Genomic DNA, 17,495 nt, shown 5'->3' with positions numbered 1-17,495 from the left:
GTTAGTTGTTTACCTAGAAAACCAAATGAACACTAAATTATTTAGAACAGTTGGCAATAGCATTTTATTTCCACTAGAAAAGGATTAAGGAGAGCATGATCATTTGTCTTTAAATATTTGCAGAGCAGTCATGTAGAAGAATTAAGACTTTCTTGTTGGCCAGAGGATTGAACTAAGACCAATAAAAAGTTATAGGGAAGCAGATTTTGGCCCAACAAATGTTTCTTTGTTGAATCCCAAAGAACTTCCCAACAAAGAGCTACTAAAAAATGGAAATAAGAGTCCCTTTTTGGATGGGGGAGTTGCCTTAAAGCAAAAGCTGGAAGACTACTTGTCAGTAGTTGAAGTCCAGGCTTTCAGCAGTAGGTTGGATAGCATGACATGTAAGGTCCCTTCCAAATCTGTTTCCTCCCTAAGAGTCATAAATCTGGATGTGGAAGAAATATGGAGGCAGGGAAAGAAGACATCCCAACAAAATCTGGACTCCAGTTGAAGTTTTATTTGCATACAAAAATATATTATAAAGGGATAAAGCATCATTACTGTTTCCAACTATATATAATTACAAATATCTTCATAAAGCATTTTAAATTACATATGAGTTATGTTTTAAGGAAAAATACAATATTAGCACAGGGCATTTGCTCTTATCTGCTGCACAGGTTAATTAGGTCAATTTTAATACTTAAGAATCCAGCAAAGATGATTCCTAAGGTTGTATTTTAAATAACAGTATCTCAGATGACATGGTAGGATACACTGATGAGAGTCAGCTAGGGCAGCAGTTTCTAACAGTTGGTTTCCTTGGGTCTTCACAGCTTTCTGAAGCTTCTCCCACTTAAAGTACAGGTACCCACACCTTTTTCTCTTTTCACATGCCTATAAATAAGAAATAAATAAGAGTATCTGTTCATAAGGATATACAAGTCCTATACTTAACTGAGTTTTACTTCATAGACATGAATCAAAGGACCAACTTTAATGGCAGACTTCCCACTAATTTCTGTCTGTTCTAACTGCCAGAATTGGGCAGAATTCCACAACTAAATAAAGCAGGCAACTTTGTAGCATGGACCTATGATAAACTATGAGGCAATTATAAGGAACCTCTGTCAAAACAGGTTTATATTGACTCATGTAGGAGGATACTATGTTAAAATGGGCAATAAAAATCTTCAAATAGCATTTTGTATGGTGCCAGGCTTCTCTCCTCCACTTTCAGACCTTTCTGAGACTGTGGCTGCAACTCATCAAAATACTTGCATACCCTAAGACTGAAATATAGTTACTGTCATCCAGATGTTTGGCAAGGTGTAGACCTAGTTTTAGAGCAAAATGCTCCATTTGTATAAATCAAGGCACTTGCTGGAAATTGAGGGATTGAGTCAAAATTCAACTACCATGTCTTTTCTGGTAGTAGCCAAAAAAGCAGAGCCCCTGGTGGGAAGAGACCTGAACAACAATAATAGCTGGTGGCGTGTCCCTTCCTCTCTAGAGCTCAGAAGAAGAAAACAAAGTTCGACTCAGAAGTGGGAAATTCAAAAAAAGCAAAATCTTCAACACTGTCAATTCACAACTGTTCCTCCTCCTTCCACACTTGACTCATTTTCCCCTATGTACTCCCTTTGGAATATGGTCTGGTCAGTTTATCCCTTACACATAGGAGAACTGTCTCAAGCCTCCCCAAAAGATCTATATTAATAGTGTGCTGGGAGCCATGGATTATGTCTCTGGGGATGCAAACAGGGCAGCATTAGAGATAGCTTCCAAGCCACACATAGAATAATTTGTATTATTTAGTACTTGGCTTGGGTTGCTCTTAGTGTGTGGTACATGAATATGTCTTAATAAGCTGTTAAATAGCTTCCTTTTTAAAAAGAAGTTTAACAAACAAAAAATTCAAACCATTTCCAAATCCCAGTAAATATGGCTCAGTTTGATTCATTCCAAAAGAAATTACTCTTCGGGATTTGAAAAATGCTACCCTATGTCAATCCCCATTCTGAAAGAGCTGGCAATTTCAAATTAAGGGTTTCAGTGTTAGAGACATTTAAAAATCAAAGAACAGAAAGAGAAATTTAACTGCCCCAGACCATTCAAGTTCCCATAATCATACTACTCCTTTCTTGAAAATCCTTTAAGAAAAGGTTAGTTTACATATATGTGTCTTCATGGTCTATTACGCTTTGGAGTCCACTACTGCATAGAGACCTTTGCTGATAGCAAAATGTTTGTGGTGGTGAATCTGCTCCTTTTCTTCCATCTAGAAGGCCCATTCTTCTGATGGAAACACATTATCTAAATGACCCATGGGGTTATGACAGAGTTATCAGTGAAGATAATGTTATGGCCTTGCTCTAAACTCATGTTTTCCACAGAAGAGAAGCGTATGATTTAGCATTTGTTTATATGGGTATATGATTTGGGGTTTTGGTTTTAGGAGATGACTGAATTACAGAAATGAATATTATGGAAATAGGTATCAAGTGATAACACTTGTATAACCCAATAGAATTGCTTGTCAGGGAGAGAACACGAATCGGGTAACCATGGGAAAATATTTAAAAAATTTTTTTAATGAAATAAGTTAATTAAACTGATGTTTTCATTTTTACAATCGATCGATAAGCATTTTTAAGCCCTTTCTATGTGTCAAGCACTATCCATACATCAAACAATTGTTAGGAGCTTCTTTGTTCAGTGCAGAGGGAGTTCTCCACCTCAGTGAAATCACAGATAGTATCCCTGTCTTTGGGGTGTTTGTTAGTCCTTTGTTTTGAATCATCAGAAAGATACCTACTTTCTAATGTCCTGTCCAGATCAGCAATGAAGTCCTCTAGTTCTTTGGTGTCTCCAAGTTTGGCTATAAAATAGGAGATAAAATTCAGTTTTCACACATGAAAGACACAGAAAGAGAAACACAGCACTATTGTTCTGGATTATTTGATCTCATTTGCATTCTTTCAATCATTCAATAATACTCAATAACTACTATGCCTCTACCACCTGCTTGGAGCTCAAGAACACAAAAACACCAAGCATATCTGCCTTCAAAGTGTTTACAATCCAGTGATTTGGGATGGGAGATTATGCCTGTGATTTCACTGATAGAGGGATCCCCTGAAGGAGGAAGCTTCCTTTACTCCAGGTTGACATCTTCCCTGTGACTTACACTCGTAGTGAGCTGTCTCAATAAAATATATATTATAGAAGAGAATTGGAGCAGAAATGGGTTCTGCTTAACTCTTCATGTTTGTACTACAGGTTTTGTTTTTCCTTGATTTTCAACTGGGGGGAGGGATTGGATTGGTGGAGAAGGGAGAGAGAGAGAAGGTTTTTGTTCATTTAAAACACTTTTTAAAGAGTATTGGAAGAAAAAGAGGGCTGGACCACATTTAATAGCTGGAATAGATCTTAGAGATCTTCTAGTCCCACCTCCCCAACACACTTACACACACATACACACACACTCACACACAGACAGACACACAAACACAGGCACCTGCATGTACACACACACATATACACACACACCTCTGATAATTTTACTAGCTATGTGATCTTGGGTAAATCCCTTAATCTACCTGAGTGTTCCCTCATCTGTAAATTGGGGAGACTGAACTAGAGGGCATCTGGGGTCCCTTCCATCTCTAGATCTATGACTTTATGACCATTTAGGAGACTTAGCTAATAGTCCAGACCAAAAAAAAAAATGAAGACATGAATTAAGGTGGTGAGATACTTAAAAGAAAAAGGAGGAAATGTGGAAGAGGGATCAATGGGGTTTGATGCCTGAATATGGAAGGTGAGGGAATTATAAAAATTAGAGGTGGGTGGGACCTTAGAAATCATTTAATTTGGTCCTCTCATTTTACAGAGGAGAGTGATGTCCAGAGAAAGAAGGCAATAGGAGAAGACATCTAGGAAGTTCTCATTTGAGTTGTTTGTTTGTTTGTTTGTTTTGTATATGGGTGACCAGGATGGGCCTGCACCTGGGGTGGGGAGGTCACACTTGGGAGGTAGGAAATAATATAACCATTTCAGAAATAGAAAAGTCAGACTTAGGAGATGGCTGGGGTTTGGATTTTATTTTTATTTTGGGAAGAGGTAACGAAGGTAAAATAAGAAGTGGAAACAAGGATTAGTTTGCTTTTAGATGTGTCCACTGAGGTGCCAATAAGACCTTCAGGCTCAAAAATCTAACCAAATTTCCTTTTTTGAACTAGCTTCTTACAAGGGATATGAATAAGGCAAGTTTATACCAGCAGCCTGGGGAAAATTGACAACATTTTAAGAGTTGCCCATTTATTGCGATGTTGAAGTATATGACTTGACATTTTTAGTAATAAATAACTCCTCAATACATTGCTTTTTAGCCCATCTGGTTCATTTGCCAACAGGTGCTCATTCAGAGTTGACATATCTGCAGGATCAGATAAGCAACTTCAGGCAAGATTATGTCATTTTAACATTACCCTTAACATGCAAAGTTCATCAGAGAATATGGTTTGAGGATTGTACCATTCCCAAGAGGTTTCTAAAGTTATAAGAGGGGCTGTGAAAATGGAAAAATCTCTTTTAGGAAAAGCTCTGCTTTAATATTAGGGAGTGGTGAAATCCAAAGGTGCTATATCTTCTCCCTGCCTTTTTTGGCCATATTCTATAACTTTTACAAAGGGTAATATTTCATCTGAAAAACACACACATCATTTTGTTGTCAGGAAGGCAACTGTCCAGTGTAACCTGATTTTCTGCTATCCAGTGAAGGCATTTGAGGTTGAGAACATTTAAGGTCAGTTTCCTCCCCTCCCACCTAAGTCAATCCACTAACCCCAAAGAACTGGGAGGCTTCACATGAGTTTTAAAGCCCCAGGAAGCAGTGAGATACAGGAAAAATTATCCTGTGCTGGCACTTGGGACACCTGAGTTCAAATCCTATTTCTGCTGCTTACTCCCTGTCTGAGTAGGTCCTCTGAGCTTGCTTCCTTCCATAAATGAGGCATTTGGACTTTCTAAAACTCTTAAATGATCTCCAATCCTTCACACTCCAAATTCTTGGGTCCTTTGTTCTCAGAATAGTCAGGAAATCTTAATGCTTCTAACTGGACTTATTTTGGCGCATCTCACTGCACGGTATGAAAATCCTTTTTAATTGTTAAGTTGGTGCAATTACTGAGAATGTGGGTGAAATAATTGATGCAGTTACAAAACCCCACCTTCCACAAATACTGACAGAGGGGTTTTACATTCTAGAACCAACCAGGCTGGAAAGTCTGCCAGGCACTGCCGTTTGGCACAGATTCTGCCTATAACCAGATTACAACCTGTGCCAAGGAACAGAACAAAGGAGCATCTGGAACCACTTGCAGACATATTTGCCCCATAAAATTCCACAGTTGTGAGAAATCAGAAGTCTTGCCCATCAACTCTGATCCAAAGAGGTCAAGAAAGCATAGACTTCTCGTCATGCGGGGCAGAGATGGCCCCAGAGCCTGGTGCAGCAGGGAAAGGGAGGGGGATAAAGAGTAGGAAGACCCAGCACCCACTGCTAAATTTACCTTTGCGAGGAACGACTAGGGGAGAGGACAAAGATGGTGTCGAGACTGTTGGAGAATTCAGCTTTTCATCACTGCAGCTAAAACTGTGCCTATAAGGGGAATCTGCACCTTTAAGGAAAAGAACACATAAGGCAATTAGAATGAAGGAATACTAATAGCGAACAGTCCTAAGCACAGACTTTAAAAGAAACAAAGTCCTAAAAGTCCCTGCATGGGGAAAGATATCTGCATTTCCAGTTATCTGCATGCATCTGTGGTTATGTATGTCATACACTCAAACATCCACACGAACACATCTAATAGTTAATAATAACTCACCAACCCACCGGGTGAGGCAGGGAATCCAGGTTTTGTGATCCCCATTTCACAGATGAGGAAAATGAGCCATAAAAAGGCTAAATTACTTCCACAAAGTTATAGAAAGTAGTAAGTAGCTGAATTGGGTCAAAACCCACATCTTTATATACCAATCTGTATGTGTGTGTCCTCACACATGCAGTGAGTGGCAAGTTACTACTAAAAATGTTAAGTAATGTAAAACGAGTGAACAGCACTTAAACAGTCAGCAGCCTTCTCAAGACCAAAGGAGAGCAAGAACCCACGTATGCTTCTCTCACACACACATATATGTGTAACACTGAGAAAGAATTCTCTATATCTTTAATTTCATCACAATGTGCATATTTAAATATTTATATATAAGATATAGACATAATTTTATATACTTTTAATATTGTATCTGTGTGTATATATTAATATTTATGTATATAGAGAGCTTTACATACTTTTATTTCATATCTGTACATTTATATGAATATTTATGCATACATAATATATAGAATCCATTTATATACTTTTAATTTCCTATCTATGTGCATGTATCTATGTAATATATAGGACCAATTTCATAACTATGCATTAATATTAATATTTATATATAATGTATAGGACTTACTTTATATACTTTTAATCTCATATCTATGTGCATATATGTTAATTTTTATGTATATATAATGTATACAATTTATATACTTTTAATTTTGTATCTATATACATATTACTATTTCTGTATCTATATAATAGAAAGAATCATTTTTATATACTTTTAATTTCCTATGTGCATATATATTAATGTTTACATAAATATAATACATAGACAAATTTTATATGCTTTTAATTTCATACTTGCTCACCATATATTAATATTTATGAATATAGAGATAATTTATATACTTTTAATTGGTATCTATGTGCATTTATTAATATATAAGAACACTTTATATACTGTTAATTTCATATCTATATGAATATTTGTATGTATATAAATATATATCACTCCATCATTTATTTATTTACTACCTACTATGGACCAGGCTTTGTGGATATGAATGCAAAAAAGAATCCCAATCTAACCCCCAAGGAGCTTATATTCTATAGTGGCTGAGCATATGCACATCAGTACATGAAATGATAATTATATAACTGTGTTATGTAATGATGGTTATAAACTGACTCATTTCTACAGCCCTCTAAGGTTTACTAATCACACAAATAAAACTCCCATATCCACAAATCAAGAAGGGCATGATGAAGAGGCATCTAGGTAGCACAGTGGGTAGAACACCAGACCTGGGGTCAGGAGAACCTGGGTTCAAATCTGACTGTAGACACATCCTAGCTATGCAACTCTGGACAAGTCACTTAATTCCAGTTGTCTAGCTCTTCTGTCTTAGAACTGATATCAAGACAGTTTTAAGGGTAAGAGTAATGAATGAATGAACAAACAAACAAATAAATGAATGAATGAATGAACTAATTAATTAATTTACAAATAAATAAATGAATAAATACATAAATAAATAAGCAAACAAGTAAATAAATGAATGGACAAATAAATAAATGAATAAAACCATACATAAACAAGCAAACAAGCAAATAAATAAATAAATGGATGAATGGCTGTGTGAACAAATACATAAATAAATTGATGAATGAGTGAGTGAATGAATGAATAAAGAAAGAAAGAAAGCATATGATGATGTCCTAGCAGTTGCCTCTATTCTAATAATATGCAAGATTCCATTAGTATGGCAGGAATCTCAGTGTCCATCACACGCAATCAAACCAATAATAGCGTTGGTTGTTTCAGGTTGTGGGAGGTTGGATGGAAAAAAGTTTTTTTCACAAGTGAGGCAACATTTTTCTACATAGGGATAGATTGTAATGAAGAGAGACATTGTTTCTAGCCAGATGATCTGATTCACCTCAGAACATAAGTACGAGGAATCCTGGTCTTGTGCCTGAATCCTCACTCCTCTTTCAAAGATTTTCAAAGGTGCTTCAAGGAGCTTTTACCTGGGCAGCTGCATTCCTAGACTATTATTCCTCTTTGATTTCTCCAATCTTGGAGTTTGAGGAACAAGAAAGTCCTGGAATAAGGGGTCTAAGTCCTGGAGTTATAGCTTTGGAAGATAACCATTTATTCCCTCCCTCGCCTACCACAATGCTGGTGGTCTTCATTTTTTACTGTACTACATAACTGGAATTGGGAGAAAAGCAGGAGCCATAAGGGTAACTTCAGAGACACCAAGACAATGGAGTATCATGGAAATAGCTCTAAAAGGGAAAGAACCAGCTTGTTTGCCTCAAAGAAGAAATAAGAAATAGCATCTTCATCCCTTCTTTGCAGATGTGTGGGACTATGCCTACTACTATCAGACTTAGCTAATACATTAGCTAGTTTTCCATAAATCCCCCCCCTTCTTCTATTTTTTGTTATAGTGACATTTCTCTGGGGTGGAGAGGGAGGAGAGATCTATTTAGAATTGAAGGTGATGTAAAAACAAAAGAAAATCAATAACTTTGGAGGTAGGGAGTTATGAAACTTCGATTCTAGGCTCAGGCTTTGCCACTAAATCATGTAACTTATCTGGGCTGTTTCCTTGTCTGTAGGAACCGGAAAATTAGACAAAGCAAGTCACTTAATAAACTCTGTCTCAGTTTCCTCATCTGTAAAATGGGGATTAATAATAGCCCTGCTCCTACAGGCTCCACAGGAAACTGATGCTGTCCTGACCTTCCCAAGCTGGTCCTGCAAAGGAAATTTGGAAATGGCATTTCAATCCAAGGCCCCAAGAATGTAAAGTTATGCCCAGTAACAATTTCAAAGCAACTATTTAAAGAAATGTGACCTTTCAGTGAATACTTTAATAGCCCTTATCTCACAGATTTGTTAGGAGGATCGAATGAGATGGCATATTTAAAGCATTTTGCAAACTTCGATGCTCTATAAAAATGCTATCATCATTATTATTATTAAATCTCTTCCTACTCTAATATTCTATGAGGTCCCTACCATCGACTAAGGCATGCCCTTCCCATGATTAAGAAGGGGGAAAAAAAACACCACTCACTTCTTTGTGTAAACCAAAGTTGTGTTCAGTTTTAAAATTCCATAAAAAGTACATAAAATTAGGCCAAAAAAAATGAATCAATAACCAGTGTAATTTGGGGGTGCGGGACAGATATTAGCATCTTAGTTTGGGAATAAAGATAATATCAGAGAACAATGTGAATATTTGACCGAAGTCTAGAAGCCCCTTTTACTTTGCTTCTGGGAGAACTTTATCCAAACTTCTGGCCCCAAGCAAATTTTTACAGCCAGGTTATACACCGGGGGACATTTGTGATGGAAAACACAGGCAGATTTGACTATGGCAGCATAAAACATAATATTAGCTCATACTCTTTTGAATGAAAACCCATGTGGCCAAAACCCAGACACTCCAGTGAAGCAGCACTTAGCAGCAGCCAGACACTCCTGCTCCTACAGGCTCCACAGGAAACTGATGCTGTCCTGACCTTCCCAAGCTGGTCTTGCAAAGGAAATTCGGAAATGGCATTTCAATCCAAGGCCCCGAGGATGTGAAATTATGCCCAGTAACACAATTTCAAAGCACCTATTTAAAGAAATGTGACCTTTCAGTGAATACTTTAAACCAGGACTGTATATGTAATCAAACAGACTTTTGTTTTATACGGTTCAGACCTCTCATCCCAGGGACCCATATTTATGTCTATTTACAGCCACCAAACTCCATAAAACATGAGCTTTTCCAGTTGGGAGTTTAGATTAATAGAAAACCAGACAGGGAGTGAAACAGTACTAGTTTCATCTTGTCCTGCATGACCCTGGGCAATTCTCTTCATTTCTCTGTGCCTCTGTTTCTATATATGTGAAACGGGAGCCTATCACCTGCCCTTTTCTGTCTTTGAGCTGTTATAATGTCATATGAAGTTTTTGGAGGAAAAAGCCTCATAAAATTATGGAATGCACACATGGGTAGCTCACAAATACTATGTAATTATTTCTAGTTGGGCAGGCAAGCTGTTTGAATCCACTCTTTTGCCCTAGACACTTTAGAAGTTAAAAAGCCTTTTATGCCAACTTTTCCCTGAATACATGGAATACACTCTTAACGAGACTTAAAAGCAGTGCAGCTGGGTGGCTCAGTGGATTGAGAGTCAGACCAGAGATAGGAGGACCTGGGTTCAAATTTGACCTCAGACACTTCCTAGCTGTGTGACTCTGGGCCAGCACTTAACCCTAATTGCCTAACCCTTACTACTCTTCTGCCTTGGAACCAATTCTAAAACAGAAGGTAAGGATTTAAAAAAAAAAAAGACTTGAAGAAAAGTTTAACACCTTGATGGTGCAAATAAGTCCGTGTTTCATGTTCTGTACCTTAATCCACCAAACAAATACATTCTTCCTTCCATCCTCCCCAGCTTATTCCGATACTATGAATCTGAAGTCCAAAAGAACACATCTAAAGCAATGGCCATCAGGGTAGATTCTGAAGGTGTTAAACCAAGTTACTTAGAAGAGATTCACTCACATCCCTCCTACCAGCAAATGATCCAGATGTTTGCTCAAATTCCCCTTACCATTCCTATGTCCCACTTTGTAGTGGAGAAAAAATGTGTTTTTTTAAAACTATATCAATAGAAGATCCAAGCAAGGGACTTGAGGAGCCTCCAAACAAATTATTGGCAGAATATAAGTTTCGGCCTTAATGCAGACTTGATCCAAGTTTCTCGTTCATTGGAGAGAAGAATACAAAGGGAAGAACCCTTCCAGGGGAGGGATACAGAAGCTGGACACTTACAAAAATAGCACAACTGAGAATTTCATTATAGACTCCCTTTTCTTCTTCAAAAGGTTTTCTAGTCAGTGACCTAAAAACTGATCAAAACATTCAGGAAAAACTGTAAATAAGAGAAGTTTCATCCAATCACAGATAAAAAGCTGGGAGGGGTCATACAGGTGGTCTAGTTCCATACCTCTCATTTTATAGATGAGGAAATTAAGGCTACAAGATTAAGTGACTTGGTCAACAGAACAAAGCTGGAATTTGAACTCACATCCTCCAACTCCAATACTTTCTTTCCACTTCACCACAGTTAATAAGCAGCAGAGCCAAGATTTAAACCCAAATACTCTTCTTCAAATGAGAAGCCTTTTTCTTTTCTTTGGCTATTCTTTGACCTCTTAGCTCTTTCTTCTGGTTCCTCATTATTCTCATTCCCACTGAGATACCCCATGCTTCAGCCCTCCCCCAAAATAAAACTTGCCTATTTATGTCCCTTTATCCCTTTTCCTTCAGATCTCTGTTTTCTGCTGGCTGAGATCTAACTAATATTATAAGCAATATTGCAATTCATAAGTATTCATGCTGGGGCAGGGGCATTATGGATACAATTCCTCAACCCAAAGAACCATTAGACTCTAACAATGATCATTTCAAAACCCTTGGACTACAGGTAAGAGGTGAATTTTTGAGGCCCTGAAACAGCCACCATCATCACCCCTAAAGCCATGGCTGGCTTCCAAAGATATCTGTCCCAATTAGACACCTTTTTAGTAAATCAACTTTATTTTCTCTAAATGAGTCCAAGTGATTTAATTTTTTAAAATACCACCAAGAAGTATGAAATACCTGAGTGCTGCCAGAGTTTGAGAAAGTTAGTTGGGTAGAGAAGTCAGAATAAGAAACTTGTTAAAGAGGGAGATGTGTTGTTTTAGCTTGAAGAGGAGGGAAGAGTAATTCAGGGTTAGCACTGACATTTGCTATTTCAGAACAGAATGAAGCCACGAAAACATAAAACTTGCCCAGAGATCCTACAAATATAGAACTGCCCCACAAGTTTCAGGCAAGTGAACTAGAATGATTAACTGAGAGGAAAACCTTAGACCTGTTTCCCTTTTGTCATTAGGAATGGGGGTAACGGGGAGTCATCTTCCTTGGTATCTACATTCCAGTGGTCCAAATAAGTCACAGGATGCAAAGCAGGCCAGAGAAAAATATTGCCAATGAAGCCATCAGCTTCTCTTCTGAAGCAGCTCCAGGCCTGCCAAGGCGTCAGAACACAACAAACCTCCTACTCAGATTGCTCAAGAATATGACCCATACATCATAGACATGGCATAAGTATCTCAGCTACCCGGGACACTGTTTACTTTGCTGGCGTCCAGACACAGGACTCAGCCTTCAGCCTGGTCCTAAAAGCAGGTCATTGGTACGTGTCTACTAATGATGCTGCTAATACCCATACCATCCAAAATGAAGGTCTCCTGCCAGTGTCCCTCCCAGTAAGAAGCAAGAGCAGACTTTCAAAGGTCCTTCAAATTTCCTTCCAGGTAATGCTGGATAAGTCCAAAGTAATCCTTTCTGACAGTTCCTCATTCCTTAAAAGCTTCCTACAATCTTCCCCAAACTGGCAATTTAACTGCTATTTTTATTTCTAGTGAAATTAAATCATTGCCACTAAAAGGCCTGATATTATTTGCTCAAGTACAGGATAGCAGAGATTTATGGGAAAGACAAGGATAAGGATTATTAATGCAATCCCAATCAACTTAGGTGGAGAAAGAACCAAGGAAACAGTACGATCAATAGGAAGGTACTTATCCTGGGTTATTTTAGTTCTTGGTCCTGCTTAGGACACCACCTTAGAAGCTGAAGCAGGAACATTGAAATGTTTGCTTCTACTTACTCCACCCCACCATCAAGTGTACATACTGGTCTGCAACTGCAGGACTGAGAAGGAATGTGTGCTATGTTTATTCTCTCCTTAGAATGAAAAATACCCTTGAAAGAGTTTCTTCTTTTCTGGTTGCCCAGATAAAGACACCATTTTGATCTCTCTAGAAAGTTGGATTGAAGGTATGGAGAGGTGGTAACTTATACAAGAAATGGGGCAAAAAACCACAATGGTATTGGCTTTACAAATGGATGTTATTTTCACATGTGAGATCAAATACTACAACGGAAACTTGACATCATGATGATGAGATGTGATTTGACATCTAATGTGATTAGTTGTGTGACCATGGGCAGTTCAATAAAACCTCGGGGCATCTCAGATTCTTCATTAATAAAAACAGGGACAATAATACCTATAGTGCTTACACCATGGGATTACTGGACATTCAAATGAAAGGATATGAATAAAAAATTTTTGTATACTTTAGAACATGGCCAACTATTATTATTATTATTCTTTGAAAAGTGATAGAAACAACAGTTTCAGAAGGATAACAAAGTATTTTTTAAACATGAACTTTTCCATCCAAGTGATATAGTTCCAGTTTTACAGATGGGGAAAACAAGGCATCCCAATGTGTAAATCAGTGGGATCCTGATTCAGTTTTATGCCTATAGCCATGATTTGCCACCTTTTAAAAATAACCAAATTTATCAATGAGGCATCTTAACTAATATCACAAAAGACAATTTAGATCATTTCAGGAGATCTGGGTTTTGGAGGTTGTGGACCTCCTTCTCTTTTTCCTTCTCTTTTTCTTCCTCCTCCTCTTTCTCCTTTTACTCCTCTTCTTTCTCCTTTTTTTTTTCTTTTGCCTATCTTTGTACCTCTAGCACTTGGCACAAAAACTGGCATATCAAAGTCATTTAAATGATTCTTGACTTGATTCATTCATTGCAAAGCAATCATAGATCTAAAATGAGACATTTTGATATCTATCTTTTGTTTTTGTTTTTTGGTGCATCTGGGAAAAGGATATGTGTCTATTAAAGCTGAAAAATTCACTAACACTTTTTGGACAACCTATAGAACATGACTGCTAACCTCTCTCTCTACCCTCAAATGGTGTAGCTATTAACAAATATGACTAAAGTTATGGCACTAAAAACAACTAATTAATATGATAAATGCCCCATGCAGCAATTCCTAGCAGCAACTGAGATGAAGATTAAAATACAGCTCCTTAAAAAGATTATGACTTATGTGGCAGGCTAACTCCCCCATGAGCCTATACTCTACTCTTTTATACATAATGGACTAAAATAGCCAGAAGAGAATTATGGAAGGGGCATTATTTGTATAATCTATAATCCATTCATTTCTCTTAGTTTCTCTAACCACCAATCTAATGGTTAGTTTCATCAACACAAAAAGCAAAAAATAAACACATTCTGGATAAAACATGCACACATTCACACACTGGAAATACCTCCCCCAATACTGGTCAAGGATGTTTTCCAAGGCCTTCTTCCTGTGTCCACAAAAGAAAGAAGAAAGGATTCTGGATCTGAGATCCCACCCAATAGAAATCCGGATAGTCTATGAATGGGCAATCTTATACTCTATTCAAGAGGAGTGTGGTCACTGCCTGAACAAGAGCTGTTTCTTTTCCATGAAATAGCACTGGACAAACTGTCCTCATTTTCTTGCCTTGGTAGGAGAGAATGTGTATTTCACGTCTCGCTCTCTATCTCATTCCATGGCTGATGCTGACATATTCAAGTACAGCCACAGAAATAGAAACAAGTTTCAAGAAATATAAGATTTCCCTTTGAGAACAAATTAGAAGTAAACCCAGGCTGAGAGAGACTCCCTCACTCTATTCTGCAAGAGCTCCAGGCTATTAGCAAAAGAATAAAATTTAAAAAAAGTCCTAAAAAACCTATTTCAGTCCCTTTCCTCTTACAAGCTGTAATTCATTTTCAACCTCCCTGTGAAGTAAAAATTATCCTTCTTTTCCAAATGATGTGTCTGGGCTGTGGCTGCTAAAGGAACCAAAGTTGGAAGTCAAGTGCTTGACTCAAATCCTGGGTTAGGACACTAAGTGCCCTTTATCTGCTTAAAAAAAATATCAGCTTATGTTCAGATTTGATGACTGAATTTTTCCCTCCTAGGAAAGGGGAAAATAGCTCCTGATTTCTCTAAGTACATTCACGAAGAGTTTTTTTCATTTCCAAAATGAAAGGGTTGAGTTAGATGATTTCTTGAGTTCCTTTCAGCTCTGAAACTATTTCTGTGACTGTAAAGTTTCAATGGATTCATTTCAAAAATAAAGAGTGAGATAGAAAATATGGGCAACGTACTGTTAGAAGAAAAAAAGGCTAGATGAAGGTATCAGGATTGGATTTGAGCCCCCTTTATGACCTTCACTAGCTGCTTTGACTTTGAGCCTCAGTTTCCTTGTCTGAAAAACTGGGGTAATAACATCTGTCCCCTATACCACAGAGTTATTTTGAGCATCAAATAAGATAAATGTAGATATGCACAGTGTAGGTGGCAGAGTAAACAGAGTTCTAGGCCTTAAGTCAGGAAGACTCATCATTCTGAATTCAAATCTGACTTCACACATTTTCTAGTTGTGTGACCCTGTGCAAGTCACTTATCCCTGTTTGCCCCAGTTCCTCATCTGTAAAATGAGCTGGAGAAGGAAATGGCAAACCACTCCAGTATCTTTGCCAAGAAAACTCCAAATAGAGTCACAAAGAGTTGGACACAACTGAAATAACCAAACAATGGCAACATACAAAATATTCTTTGAAACTATGAGGCGAAAATATTACTACTATAAGCACTTAAATTACATGAAAGTAACCTAATGAGTTTTTTAAATCTAATGGAGTTTTAAAAGGCCTAGTTCCCTTTGCTAATGATAATAATAAATAGACTTTATATAACTAATAATAATAATAAATAGACTTTAAAATGTTGAATTTTGAGTCAGGAAATCTATGTGAATATGCAGTTCTTACAGAAAACTAGTTCAGGTGAGGCTGCCCTTACTTCTCTTGCCTCAGTTTCTTCATCTGTAAAATGAGACCTCATAGGTCCTTTCCAGCTATAGACCTCTGATCTATGTTCCCTAGGGGTCCCAGCCCAGCAGTACAAAACAAGCATATCTGCTGGTAAGTGACTAGGCAAACCCAAGCTTCTAAATTCAGCATGTTGCAGTAGCTGAGGAAGAGAAGAAAAATCTAATTCAGCAAGTGATGTGCCTCTGGAGTCAGTTTTCTGTCTGCTCATGGCATGACTGGCTTTCTTCCTATTTTTTACCATCCAAGATTATGCCAGTTTGGTACAACTCAAGAAACACAAGGAGAGGTGGGAGCCCCTGGGGGATGGGACAAGGTTTCCATATAGTAGAGGACTATAAAAATCACTTATACTTAAGACAAAAGGTGCAAGGGAAGAAGGAAGGGAATAAGCATTTATACAGCACCTACTATGTGCCAGACTAAGTGCTTTAGCTCACAACAACCCTTCTAGAGAGGTGATGTTATTATCCTCATTTTACAGCTGAGGAAACTGAGACAAACAGAAGTTATGTGTCTGGGCCAGAGAACAATAAACTTCAAGTTTGGAGCTCTAATCTAAAAAAAAAAAAAAAAAAGTACATGAGATTATCTTGAGAATCTCCAGGACGTCATTTTTAGAACTGAGTTCTTAGCTTCCTAGGTGCTTCTAGATCATGTCTTATCTGCCACAGGTTTACTATGTGACTTGGGGGAGAAAAAACCTGCTTAACCTTTCAATGTCCCTACCCACTAAAAATTGTAGACCTGAGTTCACATAGCTCTTTTACCCCAAAGAACACTCACATGACTCTTATCTTCTTGCCCTCACAAGGCCTCTGGAAAGAACAGGTATTCTTGTTCCTGCTGAAATCCAGCGGCCAGGTATCAGAGGTGCTGACTCAATTGCACTTCTTTCTGTACCAGCCAGGGACCATCCTTCCCTTCCCTCCTCCCACAAATAAGTTTTATTACCAGTCCCCCACCTCTCCTCCTCTGTTTATCACCCAGAGAAAATGCAGAGAAAGTTTCTCAGGTGGAGAGTTCCTGTTTGGCCTCAGAAGGTCAGAAGACAGAAGGGAGCTGTCCCAGATCCAAGCTGCAGCAGCAGAGGAAGAGGAAAAGGGAGAGGGACAGGGAGAGGGAAAGGAGGGGGGGCTAGAGAGAAGGGAAGGGAATGAGGAAAGGGAAGAGAGAAGGGAGTGCGGAGGCAGAGAGGAATAGGGAGGGGAGGGAGAAAGAGCCCACTCACTCTCAGAATCGCTGAAACCGCTGCTGCTGTCACTGACACTGGCGCTGCTCCTGCGTTTCATCCTCTTAAGGTGTTCCTCGTACTCAAAGTGGCGCTCGTGGAAGGGGGACGAGAAATCAGCCATGACCTCATCAAACTCGCACAGGACATCAGACAGGTCTGCAGCCACCATTGAGTCCAGGGAAGGAGCTACAGAAGACAGAGACCCGCCTTAGAACGTGAGCCGGAGGGTGAGCCCTAGCCAGAGCAGGGAGAGGCAAGCCCATCCCGGTCAAGACCCATAGCCTCCTCAAACCAGCCCAGCATCATCCTCTTCCCTCCTGGATTCCAAAGCTTGCGAGCCGGGCAAACCCTGCAGATGTAGGAAGATGGATACAAGACTTCATTTCTGATTCTGCCAGTTAATGTAAGGAGATATGGAGGCATTAAGAAGAGAGATTCAGAACTTTGGGTCTTATTTAGTTAAGCCTCCCTTCAACCCAAGACAAATTTCAGGTCTCATAGGTAGACAAGGAGGTGTCGGGTCACTACCAGTAGGGAGAGGAAGAGAGAGGGGTGCCGGGGGGGGGG

General features: G+C 38.6%; 1 protein-coding gene across 2 annotated transcripts in view; it reads right to left on the bottom strand.

The window, feature by feature from the left end:
• Positions 1-484: 484 nt before the first annotated feature.
• Positions 485-17,495, bottom strand: part of RGCC (regulator of cell cycle) — a 17,741-nt gene continuing 730 nt past the window's right edge. Inside the window, exons 2-6 of one of the 2 annotated variants that reach the window (XM_044670613.1) lie at positions 16,926-17,114; positions 14,095-14,136; positions 5,559-5,666; positions 2,801-2,863; positions 485-879 (exon numbers count right to left, since the gene is read on the bottom strand). In XM_044670613.1, the coding sequence (XP_044526548.1) occupies positions 872-879; positions 2,801-2,863; positions 5,559-5,666; positions 14,095-14,136; positions 16,926-17,114 (410 nt within the window). In that variant the 3' untranslated portion in view covers positions 485-871. The remainder of the gene's footprint in view (positions 880-2,800; positions 2,864-5,558; positions 5,667-14,094; positions 14,137-16,925; positions 17,115-17,495) is intronic. The other variant, XM_044670614.1, reaches the window with a different exon arrangement.

Source organism: Gracilinanus agilis, chromosome 3 (assembly GCF_016433145.1).
Source record: "Gracilinanus agilis isolate LMUSP501 chromosome 3, AgileGrace, whole genome shotgun sequence".
NCBI classification, from domain to species: Eukaryota; Metazoa; Chordata; class Mammalia; order Didelphimorphia; family Didelphidae; genus Gracilinanus; species Gracilinanus agilis.
This window is presented reverse-complemented; position numbering and strand designations above follow the sequence as displayed.